Source organism: Pangasianodon hypophthalmus, chromosome 6 (genome assembly GCF_027358585.1).
Source record: "Pangasianodon hypophthalmus isolate fPanHyp1 chromosome 6, fPanHyp1.pri, whole genome shotgun sequence".
In the NCBI taxonomy this organism is placed as follows: Eukaryota; Metazoa; Chordata; class Actinopteri; order Siluriformes; family Pangasiidae; genus Pangasianodon; species Pangasianodon hypophthalmus.
In genome coordinates, this window is record NC_069715.1 from 7,377,444 (window position 1) to 7,393,669 (window position 16,226).

Here is a 16,226-nt window from a genome sequence, read left to right on the forward strand (position 1 = left end):
GTGAGCATTAAGTGCTAAAGACATATATAACTGTGTCATCTAAATAAAGAATTTACTGTAAATATTAATATAATATATGATATTATTAATATTGTTCCAGCTTGTGGAAAAATATATTGGTCATAAAAAAGAGGAGCATGAATGAATCTGTGTGGGACAGTAAAGGATACTGGGTAATGCTATAAAGAATTCCTGAACATTTTCAATGAACCTTAGTCTGCACACTCTTTTACATTTTAAAATACAGGTTTCGAGTTTCATGCCTCAACAGGTCTTTGATTTTGCTTAACACCATCATATATTTTTGTAGGATAGTAGTAATGGTTTATTGTGTAAGTCTAGCATAAGAGTTCTTATCTAAAGTGTCACAGGCTGAGGCTTTTGGTTCAACCTGTTGCTGTAAGCATCATAATTTTAAACCTGGTGTTTTCCTGAAGTTTTACTTTCATTGTTATTTTAGATTTATAGCTGTAGCTACAGCTGTAACTATTAAAATCTGTAGCCATTACAATGTTGTGTAATGTCTTGTGTCTGTTCGCTAAGATTTAGAATATCAGAGTTGCATGACATTTAATCAACAGAAATGCGATCTCCTTGATTAAAAAAAGTCATTTATTTTAGTAGTTGAGTTTGCAGAAATGATTCTCTGCACCGTACACATCTTTACTAAGTCTGATCCTTTTCAAAAGCAGGATATACCATCCAGTTACCAACTTGCACCAGTCCATATAACAATTGTTCTTCAAAGGCCAATGTTGAAGCAGTCCCTTAAAACCAGCTGGCCATTTGCAGTGTTTCAGACATAGGAGCTCTGTGTGTGACTGACTAGTGATTGTGCTGCCTGCTAAGTGTTTCTGCCAGTGTCCTGATCATCTCTGCCAATTCTTCTGTCTCATTAGACTTCTCCAAGAGCTCATAGCGCAAACTGGAGATGTCCTGTTTTATCTCCTTTAGCTCCCCTGTAGAGAGAGACAGACTGTTATTACACATGTATCATATCTGTATGTATCTGTATAAAGCCTTTTTTTTTTCAGATAAAGTAGGAAGGTAAAGCAATTTTTGTATTAGTGTATTCAGAAATAAATAAAAAGAACATACTGTACCTTCATTTACCTCATCACTCTCTTTGTCCATCTGTGCTTTTATGATATATCTTTTGATTAATCGTTTCATGATCCTCTGTCAGGGAAGAATGTGCAGACAAGGTCAAAAAATGACAATGACAAAAGCAAAATGACTCTGTTTAACAAACTTGGTTTATTTAAGTCATTTAATCCCAAAGTCTTTCCCTAGCTCCCTAGCTCCCTAGCTTTCCTAGCTTTTCTAGCTCGTGGCCAGGATAAGGTGAGTAATGAATATGAATGAATGAATGAACTCAATAAGAGGCTAAGAATGCAAGGGCTACGAATTTATTTCTTATTGTAACAAAACATAAAGTTATAGACTACAAGTTGAAAATAAATTCTATGTTTTTATCAAATCTGATTGCATTATTTGTTTCCACTGTGAAGAAAGAAACCGTGCGCTAAATATTTTTAATAATTCAGTCTAAGAGATGAACTTTCATTATCTTTTCCATTTTTTGTTTTGTTTTGATTTGTTTTTTTCCCCAAAAGGCTTACAGTTTATACCATAAGGCTGTATACCATTAAATAAAGTTCTCATATACAAATATTTGGTAAAAGGTGGGATTAAATTTTATTATTTAAGGGATTTCTTAATGTATGATGTGAAAAGTCATGGTGTAAAAGTGTCAGCATTTTACCCGATAACGACTTGATCGAGGTGATCCTGCATAATTTGATTCTTTTTGTTCACCCAGCTGAAATAACAACAAAAATCTTTTGATTATTTCAACACAAATCCATAACTCTGTTTCCTTGTTACTGGACTGAAAACACACAGTGGCACAGTATAACTATTAGCAGTGTTTTAAAATTTCGGAGAAATTCTTTTATTAACTATTTGTGTAAATGATGGTATGCAGCCTTTCTTACATTGCTGATAGACACTGTGCCGTGCTTCTGATCTCAGACTACAGAATATTCGATAATTGCTCACACTTATGCTCTGGTCATCAATCTCTGATCAGTTTTAGTATATTTTTAGGACTTCAATATACAGAACAGTTTTAGTACATTTGGCAAGTTGCCTTCTTACAGCACAGTGCTAATTCCTTTACAGTCTAGTGCGATTACACTTAGACTTTCAATATACACAGGTCTCTGTAAATAATATGAAATATACACATACTGTAAAAACTTAGCTAAATTGTTCACATAAAACAAAATATTCTTAACCCTTTTTCATTGTCTGCATAATGTTTGATTGTTGCAATGTCTGTGGTCAATGTCAATGAGAAACTGATCCTGATTTCATGTAAGTACATCTTACTTTAACAAAGCAAATTCTCTTTCATTTATCTGCATCTGATCTTACTTCATTGAGCTCTGTGTCCTCCTTCAGGCTGTCCTTGTGTCTGTGCAGAGGTGTTAGCAAGAGCTGCTTGATTTTCTGAGTCAGACTGAGCACAGACTTGGGGCTGGGAATTAAGTTAAAAGGTACAGGCAATGTTCCACCTTCCTCAAAGTAGGAGAACCACAGCTTAGCCCGTGCAAACTTCCACTCCACATCTGCATCATCCTGTCAGGAGGAAATGAGTCTCATAAAGGAAATCTGGCCTACAAAAAGTTACCTTGTCATTAACATGGTGGAGTGAAAGTGATCACAGGAGCTAAATAATTTCATTGGAATAACTGTATTAATGATAATGAAAGTAACTGTTACTGATACTGATACTGATCAGCTAGCTAGTAGGCACATGTGGCGTTTGTGAATTATTTAGACTTTGGACCAATTTATCTGCATAGAAGATACAAGAATGACATTATTGTATTATATAAATGTGTTTGTGTGTGTGTATATGTCCAGGTTACCTCAATTTCCTGAAACGAGCTGTTGATCATAGCGATGAGCATGTTGAGGAGGACGATAACCATGATAACATTGTAAACTCCATAAAGGACATAGCCAATATTTTCGATGAATTTATGTCCATTATTAATGACAACTGATTTGACCTCGGAAAGTCCAAAAATAGCCCAGAACAACGTTTTAAAGCTCTCTTCAACACTAGTGGGAGAAAATAAAAAGAAGGATTCCATCAAAGAAAGAATTTTTAAATGTTATAAAAGCAAACATCAGTTTACACTGAGGTGTGTGCAAAATTAAACACAAACGCAAACAGGATTTCTCTCTGGCTCTCTCAAGCCCACAGTGACAACACAAGAAGGTTTCCTACGAGGAAATCGAGGTCTGTTTTTATCATAGCCTGCCGATCAGAAACAATATATTTCATCCATGATAATGCATCATAAATAATCTGTAAACTTCTAAATGAAAAAAGTTGAAAGTCATTTTCAACTCATATCGTGACCTTTATTAATCTGCATTTAGTTGAACCATAATAAACAGTTATATGCCTCAGAATAGCAAGTGAGTAAGTAAATCTTAAATCAATTACAATATCCCATGAATTGGACATAAACAAATTTTATCCAAGAACCTGATAGTCACTTTCATAAACTGTACAGTGTGCTATTGTTTATGATTGCCCAGGGTATGACTAAATTCTCATGGCCAGTTTGCACAAACAGTCTTCAGTCCACTTGCTGTAAGTCACTCGATTTGCCAAACGCCCACATGCAGTATGTCTTTAAATGTTAGTGCCAACAGCTTTTATTCCATGTGACAATCTAAAACAAGACATTTTTCAGAGGAATGTCTAAAAAACATTTAGCAAAGTAGTTTTTTTGTAATTAGCTCAACAGATCAAATCCCAGCAAGGACCCAACATTGTCATAATGTTATAACTACAGTATAGAACCATGCTCATTGTATTCTACCTTTACATTTATTACTCAAATTATGCTGTAGCTGCTAATTGTGAATTGCTGGATTTCCTGGATATATATGTGCTTTTCGGTGTATGAATTATAGTGATTGGTGTATTTATAGTGATTACACCATAGCCACAATGGCATTTTTTTGACCAATATAAAGCTTGGTGTATTGTTTTTATTACCTTTGTTTCACTTCTCCGTGCACATTTACTGCAGTCAAATTTGTCATTGTAAAAAATAATTCTGAATTGTATTAAAATAATTGAATCAAACTGAACTGGATCATGGTGAAATTATAAAATTTGATGATGCACTGGGTTTATTCAAATGATAATTTTGTAATCAAATCTGTAATTTTGTAATTGTAAAATCAAATATTATTAACCCTGTATGATCAGTAGAACTTTGAATATAAGATGCCTATTTAGTTGATTAACCCCTTTGATTTTGAATTTTGGAAACACATCCTACTGCCCTAATGGTTAATATTGCATGGTGCGGTTGAATCCTTTGTGCGAATGAAACCTGCAGTCTGCAATCAAAATCACAACAGATCCCAAACTACTCACGTTGTGAAGGCATTGTTTTGCTTTGCTCCGAGGTAGTAGGAGTAGAGGTTAAACATGCCAATCATAAAGGCCACAAACACCATAATGAAGATCACCATGAACTTAAAGATGTCTTTGACAGTCCTGCCCAGGGAGATCTGCAGGGGGCCAAAGCTCTCATTGGCTGGCAGGATGTAAGCGATCCGCGAAAAGCTCAGAACTACAGCAATGGCATACAGACCCTCTGAGATCAGCTGGGGGTCAGAGGGCACCCAATAGATGCGTGCTACATGGAAAACAAAAGTCTGGTCAGTCAAATGCAGAAGTGTCAGAACTGCCAAATGTGGAAAATGCAAGTAAGAAGCTACCTATGTTCAAAAGAAGTCATGTTCCCAACATAACATATTTATTTTTATAATCATTGGGTTGATGATACAATCTAGTTTACAATCTAGTACAATCTAGTGTAGAGTGTAGAAAAACATAGGGACACAGAAATATTTTTTAAATTAATAAAAATGCACCGTATTAACATTCTAAATTTATTTTAGTTCATCGTTTTCTATCCAGAAAATCATAATTAAAGAAATACACTTAAAAATGTTCAACACTGGCATATTAGAAGAAAAACTTCTAGGAGTGGCACTTGTTCAGAGGGCAAAAGAGGGTAATTTCCTATTTTATTTTACTAATTCAGTTTAATTCTTACCATCCAAAAAATTTTGGACACTCCAATGCACTCCAATAACTACTCACTTAAATTAAAAAAACAGACATGTCCCAAAATAGATTATGGTTTAACAATAATCAAAATAAACTATGATATAACTGTTGTTTCACCCATCAGCTGTATTTTAATGTTGCCTTGTTAGAACATGATTTTTTGATGGTAAAAGTATTTGGTTTGTCTCAAATACTTGGCCATGTTATGTCAGGAGTTCCGGCAGGCTGTGAACAAGTTCCGAGGAGACACGTCTGTTGAGTTATTGAGTGTTCCACAATAAAGAGACAGAAAAAGCTAAAATTTTGACAATAGTCAGACTGTAGATGCCAACATCTACACCATTAGGGGGCCTACATTGTACAAACAGGCTACATTGTAAATCATTGATATATCACGGAGTTATATAAAAACATAGTGTCCAAATTAAGATAACCTGCTTAACTTTAATACATAAAAATATTTAAAAAATTGAATGTACATATCGTAGTGAAACAGTTTTTTTCCCTCAAACCCTTAACCTAAACAAATACTCTATACAAAACCTATACAACTATTTAGTTCTTCATTTCCTCTTCTGACCCATTCGCCATTTTATAGTCAAACTTACCTAAGCGATAATACTCAATCTCGTAGGGCAATGTTATGTTAGAGAGGTCCGTGTAGTGCTCATCAACATAACTCTGTGCAGTGTAGGCATGCCAGAAAGCCATGAATCTTGCTATGAATGATGATACAAAGATGGCCAGCATCCCAAAGTCCAACAGATTCCAGGGTTCCAACAGATATTCCCGAGGGCCTTGAGACCAAATCTCCTTGCATTCAGCCCAAATCATTCCTTTAAAAATGGATGAGCAAGGCACATTTAATTCAAATGATATGTGGTGAATGAAGCTAGGAAAAAAGCAGAGATAGTAAATTAAAAGAACTTTGTCACAAAAAGTCTATTCATTTTATATGATTATGAAGAAATTGAACTCTACTTTGGGATAATATTACAAAGCACAGAAAGCTCAGAATTAATCATCACACAGCAATATTGCATTATAGACTCGTGTCTTTTAGAATTACGAGTAGCATTACTGTAATTCAAATACCTCTAATGTAAAAAAAAAAGGAAAACCTAGGGTCACTGCTGTCCTTACTGCATTTATTAAGAAGCACTTTAAGCCAGGCTATTAATGTGGGTTGCTGATATAACCAACATCAAATAATGAAGTTTTATGGCCCCTCTCTGTGTTGTAACGTTCTTGACCATGAGACGGAGTTATGCAAGCCCAACAGTGTGTGGAAAGTGGCCTATGACTGTGGACAGAAAGGTTATAGAGGAGTAGATAAAGGTAGGCTGGTGAGGTAGGCTTTGTGAATAGAATGTGTGGTTACGTGAATTTTAAGTGTTGGAGATTCATTTGAGTTCAAGTTATAAAAGTGTCTTTTATCTAGCAACGACAGTACTATATGCTGCAGTTATGTTGGATCTCTGCAAAATAAAAATCCATTAAAAATAATCTAATATTGCTAATATTGCTTTAAAAGATAAAAGGTATATATTTGTCTTATTTATGGCCCTTTTACAGTAACTAAGCCTTTTTTTTATTCATTTATCTTCAGTAAATGCTTTATCCTGGGTAGTGGTGGGTCCAGAGAATGCTTGGTGCAAGGCAGGAATACACCCTGGATGGGATAGCAGTCCATCTCAGGGCACTATGCACATACACTTTCACACCTAGGAGCAATTTAGGTGTTTTTAGATGGCGGGAGGAAACCAGACAACCCAGAGGAAACCCACATAGAGACAGGGAGAACATGTGACATGGCGCACAGACAGTAATCTGAGCTCAGGATCCCAGCTCGGGCCCTGGAGGTGACAATGCGTGACACACAAAATCTATTTTAATATTACTATCCGAAGTAGCGTTCTAGATTTTTTTTTTATTATTATTTTACATATATATTTTTTTTCGTATTTATGGTTCCGTTTTGGTAACTAGGCCTTTTACTCATTTTTAATCTCTAGTTCTGGCAGTTGGATTCATTGTTGCTTCCACTTATAGAACTCACAAGGCTTAATTAAACACACAAATTATCAGGCTTCACATGAACTGAGTTAGTTGTGTTACATCAGTTCTGCTGTGACACTGTGGATTGCTCATGACTATTCCTGCACCCTGGGACAGATTAAAAGTTTATATCCAACCTATGACCCAGGAAATGATCAGCATCTCCATCCAGGTGAAAGGGGTGGTTTTCATGCGGAACAGCTGTGTAGGATGGTCGTGGATGGTCATGTTTGGAAGAAGAGTTGTCCCCTCAAACCGATCTGCTGCATTCATAATCAGGAGACCAAGGAAGATGGTGAAAGAAGCTGCATGGGCCACAAACTTGAGGAAAGGCCCACGAATGATCTTCCCTAACTGCAAAGCAGATAATATACAGAAAAAATGTAACGTATAAAATCAGACTTGCATAATGTTTATCAAAATTTTCAAATGATGTATTGCAGTTGCTTGCTTGATAGGCATATTTGTGAGATAATCATTACATTACAGGCCTTTCTGTAGACTTCTTTAAACCAAATTTATATTCAGCTGTAGTGTATGTGAGTAAAAGAATTTTGACACCCTGTACTGGGAAAACAACAGAATATCTGTAGCAACTCACTTGTAATGGAAGCTTAAGGGCAGTTGAAATCCTTCAATTAAGCAATATCGCACAAGCAAGAGCGTGGTTATAATCACCAGCCATGCCGATATTCTGTATATCCACACGATTGCGAATGCAATATTGCTTTTATACATCAGTTCTATAAACAAGAAATTAATATTGAGTAACTGACATTTTGGACAAAATATGGCCAAATGTTCTGATTATTTTTGCTCTTCTAGTGGAAACAGATCCCAAAGAATCCACATTCACTTTATAGCTTCATCTGATGAGCTTCTATATTTTAAGTCAAGGCTAAATTACTGAAAAGTATTGTTTGCCATGTCCGCTGATGTCTCTAACACTACTGTAGTAACCATTTTGAATAGAAGTGGAATTTTATGTGGCAAACACAAATGAGCAGCATGATGCACACAGTGAAACGTTCCAGTTCGGTTATACTAAATATAAGCACTCTTGGAATGCTGCTTGACCAGTCAAATTAGTGGAGGGGAGCTAACTTTTGTTTAATGAACTATATAACACAGATTCAAAACCATAACCATAAAGATGTAATATAAAGGTTTTAGGATTAGACAGTTATGAAAGAAAGTTTCAGAGGCTGTGGCATCATCAGGATTTGAACTATATCCATAAATAAAGCCCGAAATAAGTGTCTCTCTACTGCCACAACAACTGCCCTTGTTATAAGAGGTTTATAAGAGATTTTCTGTTTTGTTTTCAATGTGTTGAAATTACAGTCTGTAGTAATCTACAGATGTGGGAGACACAAGGTTGAATAAATGCTGGAACATTCTTTTAAATCTGAATGAGGCATTATAAGAGCAAGATCATTGTGACGCTGTCAAAATCTAAGGTTAAACAAGGGTCTAGGCTACTGTAGGCTGACCTTGCTTGAGGGCGCTATCCAGTACAGCAAAGCCAGGATTGGCAGTCCAACGGCCACCCCGAACACCACTAGCAATTTCACAGCGGTAGTCTGCTGCCGGAGCCCAGACAGATTTTCATACCAAATGGAGAGGAGCTGCTGCTGACAGTTTGGATGAGCTACAAACTGTGTGGGAGGCATTTAAACATTTAACAATGCATCAGGCAAGGAGTTTATTTTATATATGTCAGCTGCAGCACTGATAGATCTTATTAAATTAAACCTAATTAAGACAGTAAAAGGCTGTATGAAAACATATTTCAGAAATTTCACCTTTTTAAGCTCATATTTGATGGCCAGTTTTAGACGAATGAGACTCGGTCTGCCTGTTTTGTCGTTGCCATTTAACTCTGTGTCTCCATTCAAGATGGCTTCCACCTCTTCTGTGTTCCGGCACAAGTCCAGAAGTCCAACGACAAAGTCTTTGCATTGCATAGACAGCTTCTTATAATCATTCTGTAAATGAAAATCAGCACACTGTTGACTGTAACAGCATTATATTATAACATGTCTAATAAATACATTAAACAGATGTTATGAATATCAAACAGTAACAGCTTCTTAACATACCAATTGCATTTTGTCTTTTCACACATAGTGCCTAAATAATTTGGGTTTTATGGAGAACTAACATGCATTAGGAAATAGCAATGTATTACCCATTATCTTTCTGCAGCATGGGCTTTGAGCTGTAATTCATATGATTATCCACATGACACCTTAAATTAGAAACCTTAAAGAATTCAGTGTGGTGAATTGTCTCTCTGAGCATCTGTTTATAAAAGAAATTGCATTCAATAACTATAATTTTGCTTTGCTAATACATGTATTCAGCATTGAAGACTGTACAACCCACATTTAGCCAAAGTACAAGGGAGGGCTGTGTGCATTCACATCAATTCACACTCTGCACCACAAACGATTTCAGCATGTTTAGAGCATTTACTGAATACTGTTTCTCCTCCATAACCTCATACACATAATAGCTGACATAACAAGTAATTCAGGGTATTTTTTTATGATTTCATTATTTCATATAGAGATTCATACATCACGTCATTTTTTAAAATAAATTTCCAGCATGTTCAATGAGATACCACATCATATGTACATCATATGTACAAACTAATTATCAGGAATGTAAGCAGTCCGTGATTCAGTAGAATAATGTCTAGATGCAGTTTAATGCTTTACATTGTGATACAATATGATTTGATTCAATTGATTTCAATCTTATTTATATATAGCGCTTTTAACAATGGACATTGTCATAAAGCAGCTTTACAGAAATTTGGTTATGGATTTAGATTTAGATCCCTAATGAGCAAATCAGAGGCTATGGTGGCAAGAAAAAACTCCATGAGACGACATAAGGAAGAAACGGTGAGAGGAACCAAACTCAAAAGTGAACCCAACTCCATTTTTTACAGTAAAACACTGGTAGCACAGATGCCAGGAAATACTCTACATTTAGACAGATAAAAAAGATAAAAGAGAAAGATAAAATAACAGTAACTTTATATTGCCATTGCTGAAATCATCTTGCAGTATGCTACTCTAAATAAACAGTAATTCAGTGGCAACTACTGTTTACTGTAAAAAAAATTCAACACATTTTACTTTAATTTACTCTAAATTTACAGTTAAAATTAAAGAAATACTATATTTTTAATTTCATTTACACTGATGCTTTATCCTAATCAGGGTCTTGGTGGATCTGGAGTCTACCCCTGGAACACTGGGCATGAGGCAGGAATACACCCTGGATAGAAACCCAATGCACATGCATTCACACACTGATTCAAACCTAGAGGCAATTTAGCATAGACTAATCCACTAGCTGTCATGTTTGAGGAAACCAGAGGAGAAATGTGGAGAACATACGAAACTGCACAGACAGCAGCGTGAGGTCAGGATTGAACCAGGGACCCTGGAGCTGCAAACACTACACAATATATATGCACCAGAAATGAATAATGCAATTGGAAATTCATTTCATTATATATCTAGTATACTAGTACTAAACAAGTAGAACTCAAAGCCAACAGCATCAGCGGCGATGCCTCCATCGCTAACAAGTCTAGTCCTTCTTTTTACTAATCTGTATGCCTGAAAATCACTGAAAATATACTTCAAGCAGGAAGGAAGCTATTTAAAAAACTTCAGAACTTTGAACTTGCTGTGAACTTGATCCTGCTTGGATCAATTGCAAAAGGTAATAAAACATTCAACCACCCATTCTTGAGATATAGCACTATCAAGAATCTCGGATGAACATAATGCCTCCACCACCTAGTGGCAGAGGCATAAAAAGACATGAAAAGGGTTCAAGAGGGGTCAGAATACTGAATGCCCTACTCTGTCATGATTGGTTTCCACAATCATACTTACTGAGGCCTGGACACTGATTTGAATCGCTTAATCTTTAAGTAATAATTAAGTAACCTAATAAGTGCCCTAGATCTGCTGCAAGCATAGAAGGCCCTTACCTTGAACTCTTTCTCTACGTTGGCCAGCACAGCCAGCTCATTGCTTAGCTCCAGCGCAGTCAGCACAGGGTCTTCACTGGAGAGCGAGAGGTAGGCCGGGCTGGCCAGCCCCTTGTAGGCATTGATACGGGAACGAGAGTGACTGAAGGAGTCGTGCCTCTGGTGGTAGACGCAGGTGTTACATTTACAGAAGTAGTCATGTGGCCGCTCAATGCGAGCTCCCTTCAGTAACAGGATGTGTACAATTTCGTATTCATGGCAGTGAGAAGCCAAGATGATGGGTGTAATGTCTTGTGAAAAACGCATGCCATCATCATCGTAGGCAAAAAAGTCATCATTTATTTCAGCTTGCAAGGTGCTATTGGTTAGCTTTGATGTGTCTGCAAAGGCCTGGTGAGCCAATATGGCCTCCACTATTCGGATGTAGCCTTTGCTGATGGCCAGAAGCAGAGCATCACCTATCCTGGCCAGGTTGTCTTTCTTCAGCAGTAGCTCCGTCACCTCCAAGTGCTCATTGGCCACCGCCAGCTGTAGCGCGTTCTGCCCCATATAGTCCACACAGTTGATATTAAGTTCAGGCAGTTCCTCCAGCATTTTACGGACAACAGGGATGTTTCCATACTCAGCTGCCTCAAGGAATAGCTCTTCAGCAAGTGACAGGCTGTTGCAGTGAGCGCTAAACATATATGCCGGACGGCGCATAGCCAAGCGACGACTCTTAGCCAGCATCTGGCTCTGGGTAATTTTTCTGTCAGCATTGGTCCTCCTAGAAGAGAAAAAAAAAATTCAGTTAAACCAAAGTCTTCTGTTTTAATCAAGGCAAATATGACTGTCACTGAGCCAATTAATGATTGCAATAATTGTCCAAATTGCAAAAGGTCAAGTGCCACCAAGGTGCCTCAATTTAGTTACTTTAGACACATTTGGAGTAAGAATGTTCTTCATCTCCTTAATCAAAATGATCCGCTATGGATAAATTTATCTTTTGGCTAAATCTGGTTTGATTACAGTGTTTTTGTAAAAAATAAAAATCTGTAAAAAAAAATTATGATAATGTAATGAGTACTAAAGTGCACTCTTTTTCAGAACTTTTCTCCTCTTGGCAGAAGGATGTACACCAAGAGTGCCACAGGAGAGACAGCATGGTGAGGGACAGTGACTCAGAGTCCACAGATTTCAGAGACTGATGGTGCAGAATGGAAAGGCTCCTGCTGTCTGAGTCACAGCTAATAAACTGCCCTGAGTCCAATTAATAACAAAAATGTTGGGTCCAACTGATGGCATAAAAGCTTGTCATTCTCTGTATTTCTGTCTCAGCAGTATTCTCTGTGGGTGTTTGATTCGATAAACATTTCATATGAACTGTGCATATGAGATTTTGGCACGCCCACCTTTAATTAGTAACCGTGCTGTTGTAAATAATGCTTGTCTTCCCGAGAAATGATAAAGAAAATGTCTAAGCATTTCGATTTTGCGTTTGGAAATGCACACTGAAATACAACAGACTAGTAAATAAGATTATTTATGAATGTGTAGTTGTTTGCTGTGAGTAAAATATGCAGAGCAAAAATAGAATAACTGGAGAGCTAATGTGATCTGACATAATGAGATAGCGGTACTGATTCCAATTGGACAGATGTTGTGAAACTGTGATTGATGGTGTGCTTGTACTCAAATGTGCTTCTCAAGTGTGCTCTACTTGAAATAGGTCGTTCTTGTTAATGAATGACAAAAAAGTTTAAGCACAAAATGAAAGATGCCTAAGGGTTTAACAGTTGTCTTTCTATCTAGAGCCATACATATAGTTTTCCCAAGTGGAGTTCTTTTTTTTTCTGTTTGTTTGTTTGTTTGTTTTGCCTTAGGAAAGAAGTTACAAACCCTTAACTATCAAAAAAAAAACCCTTAAAGGATTTTTTTTCTAAGGAACCACATATCATTAGTGATGTATGTTAAAAAATACTGCAAAGTATTGTTCCATGCAGTCATCAGATTCACACTTTTCTTCTCTGTTTAAGCTACACAGGTTAAACAAAGAACAAATTCCAATGTTTCTGTTTTCTACCATGTTGTCATGTGAAATCTTCAGTTCAGTAGCTACCCCAGTAAACAGAGTAATCCATGAAATGTCATTATAATGAGGTGAGGATGTTGATGAAATCTAGCTTAAAACTTGCCCATATTATACTTATTTATAAATAAATGGAAGGAAATGAGATGTGAAATCAGCTAATTTATCAGTGTGTTATAAACATACACACACACACACACACACAAACACACACATACTTACTTGCCTGGATGATATACCACATTTCATACTATTGATTCCCTTGCAGCCAGCTAACAAAGCAGTTAGTCCTAGGTCCATGGCCTCAAATTGATTTTCATTTCTATAATCAATAAAAATCAGCTTTACAGCTTGTACACTGTCAGAAAAAGCGTACAGTATTGGTAAATTTTTGTTCACCAAGGCAATTCTGTACCTTAATGAGGTTTCTCTACAATTACGTTTTTATTACTAAGTATGCAAATCCACCCTTGAAGTACCACTTCAGTGACAAGTATTTGATTTAAAAAAAATAATTAATAAAAATAAAAAATAAATTTAAAAAAAAGAGTTTATATTCAAAGCCCTGAAAATGGACATTATATATCACCATTGTGCAGCTACATTTATATATAACACTGGTTGACTTAAAAGTAAGATTTCATGATACCAACCAGCCGTATCTATATTTCTCTTTCAAAAAAAGAGCCAGTGAACCCTTTCATGTGAAAGAATGCTTTTTCTCTTTTAAAGCAGTGTGACATAACACACATATACTGATCTGTTCATTATACGTGGTCCTTAAATTTATACAAATAGGCTAAAATGCACATTCTTATAATCTTACAATCTGTGTTATATAAGATTTACAGTCTTTGAAAGAACGGTCAAATCTAGCATGGTGTCCTTTACAGCAACCTGCAAAGGTCCTATGAGGAGCCCTGCAAAGTGCAAGGAACAGGTACAAGGTATTGGTACCTAGGTGTTTCCCTATAAGAAACAGTTTCAAATAGAAACTAAACTAAAAATCCCTTAAATATCCAAAGAATCCTTTATCCTTTAAGAGCCTTTAACATTTTGTAGGAGTTTAAGATTATACAGGCATTGTGTCTAAAGATTATGGTTTGAAATGCTCTTGTGCGCTTTAAAGTACTTTAGATTTACAGTAAATAACTGTAGTGTGTTACATAGGATAAAATAACACATGCTCCAAGACTTTGGCTGATCCTTAAAAAAAGTGATTTATAATTGCAACTGAGCAAAAGGTTAAAGGTCTTGCTCAAGGACTCAAGCACAGCAGCTTGGTGCTGATGGGATTTGAATACACAACCATCTGAGTTTGAACTCAAAGCCTGAACCACTGAGCCACCACAATGAGCTCAAACAACCTGCATTGATCAAACCACCTCCACCACTGAATTAGCTCGTATTGAAAGATGAATTTCAGTGCTTTACTAAACCAAAGCTTCTACTAGCTTATAAAGTTAAAGTCAAACAGGGCTCCTATTCGCCTAAATAGTCGTTAAAACAAAGGGATCCACTAATTTGCAGATGTCGACACAAGGAGATTTTTTTTTTTTTTTTTACCATTCTCCCCCCTCCTAAAAACGATAGATATCCCACTATGCATTGCACTATAAGCCTGTCAAATCAACAGTATTTTCCTGTAAAATAAATACTGTAAATTTACAGCATTTTTTTACAGTGTCCACTGCGCGCGCAAATTGTGCGCATTGCGCGTGCTATAGGCTACATGTGTCCCACTCCGTTCTTTGTGGATTATTAAGTGACATTTGGAGAAATTACTGGGATACTGGTGTATATTCAGTGAAACTTCAAATTAGTTCCTTGTTGAAGTCAGTACGCATAGTAAAGCGATGGAATAATGATGCATGATGCCGTGCTCGCGCATGGACTGTGAGATGAAATTAAAAAAAAAAAAAAAAAAGAAAGAAAGAAAAAGTATTCACTTATTACTGACTGCTGTGCATGCATTAATGTGGATTTGGCAGAGATTTTGCTTCCTGCCACTAGTAGGGTTTGAAGATGAACACATTTTGGTGAATACCTCGCGCGTCTCACTGTAAGACAGAATGGACTGATTGAGTGCAGATAACTCACCTTAGGTAAGAAGATCTTTGGCGAAAAATTGGCTGTCTCTCCTCACATTGTTCTTTGGTTGGTCCGCGGTCCACACTGTGTTTCCGGGCTGAACTTTGCTCTGGAGGTAAGCGCTCAGAGCACATCGGTCTCCTCATGACTTAAAGATCACCTTAAACAGCAGCCCATCCGAGGCAGAACTGCCCATGTGCTTCATTTAAGGTTTGCTTCCTTCGTGCCTTTCATATTAAAGCCGAGACCGCTTTCCCTGCCAGTGGATGGAAGAGAGACATCTAACACCCGCGTCCCTGGAGCTGGCCAGCTGCCCGGACTCTCCACGCATTAACATCACACACGCTGAAGGATGCTCTGCTCAGGAGCACGTTCTTCTTGTACGTGAATGAACAACAAAAAATGTATCTCTTTCCTAAATGTCTTTTTTGCACTGCTTATTCTACACAGAGTAGCCTGGAGCCTATCCCAGGACACACACACACACACACTACAGACAATTTGGAAATGCCAATCAGCCTACAGCATATCTTTGGACTGGGGGAGTGGAGTACCCCCAAAGCACAGGAGAACATGCAAAAACCACACACACACAGGGCGGCGACAGGAAATTTAGAAAAAGTTAGTACCCTGATGAAGTGTTGGAACCATTTGGAACTTCATGCTCAGAAGATTGTTCAGTTGAATGCAAGCTTAAAAAGAAACCCTCCCATACTCTCCCTGATAACTATACAGATCTCACCTTTCACCACTGTTAAATTCGTGTGTCCCATAATCCCCCTGGACCTCGCTTGGCAATCTAACCTTAAAACCAT

General features: G+C 37.0%; 1 protein-coding gene across 1 annotated transcript; it reads right to left on the reverse strand.

Moving 5' to 3' along the window:
- Nucleotides 1-594: 594 nt before the first annotated feature.
- Nucleotides 595-15,877, reverse strand: trpc6b (transient receptor potential cation channel, subfamily C, member 6b). The gene is made up of 12 exons (XM_026927482.3): nucleotides 15,421-15,877; nucleotides 11,253-12,018; nucleotides 9,037-9,219; nucleotides 8,725-8,889; nucleotides 7,369-7,585; nucleotides 5,782-6,009; nucleotides 4,472-4,736; nucleotides 2,937-3,132; nucleotides 2,440-2,643; nucleotides 1,766-1,822; nucleotides 1,104-1,179; nucleotides 595-959 (listed from the first exon to the last, which is right to left on the reverse strand). Exons 1-12 carry the CDS (start codon nucleotides 15,555-15,557, stop codon nucleotides 826-828), a joined length of 2,628 nt encoding a protein of 875 aa, XP_026783283.1. The 5' UTR covers nucleotides 15,558-15,877; the 3' UTR covers nucleotides 595-825.
- Nucleotides 15,878-16,226: the final 349 nt, after the last annotated feature.

Excerpts from the sequence above, each read along its gene's own strand:
- trpc6b (XM_026927482.3), bottom strand. The coding sequence starts at position 15,557 with ATGAGGAGACCGATGTGCTCTGAGCGCTTACCTCCAGAGCAAAGTTCA. Across the intron at positions 7,586-8,724 it reads GGATAGCGCCCTCAAGCAAG|TTAGGGAAGATCATTCGTGG; the intron begins GTCAGCCTACAG and ends TCTGCTTTGCAG. Across the intron at positions 1,180-1,765 it reads CTCGATCAAGTCGTTATCGG|AGGATCATGAAACGATTAAT; the intron begins GTAAAATGCTGA and ends CTTCCCTGACAG.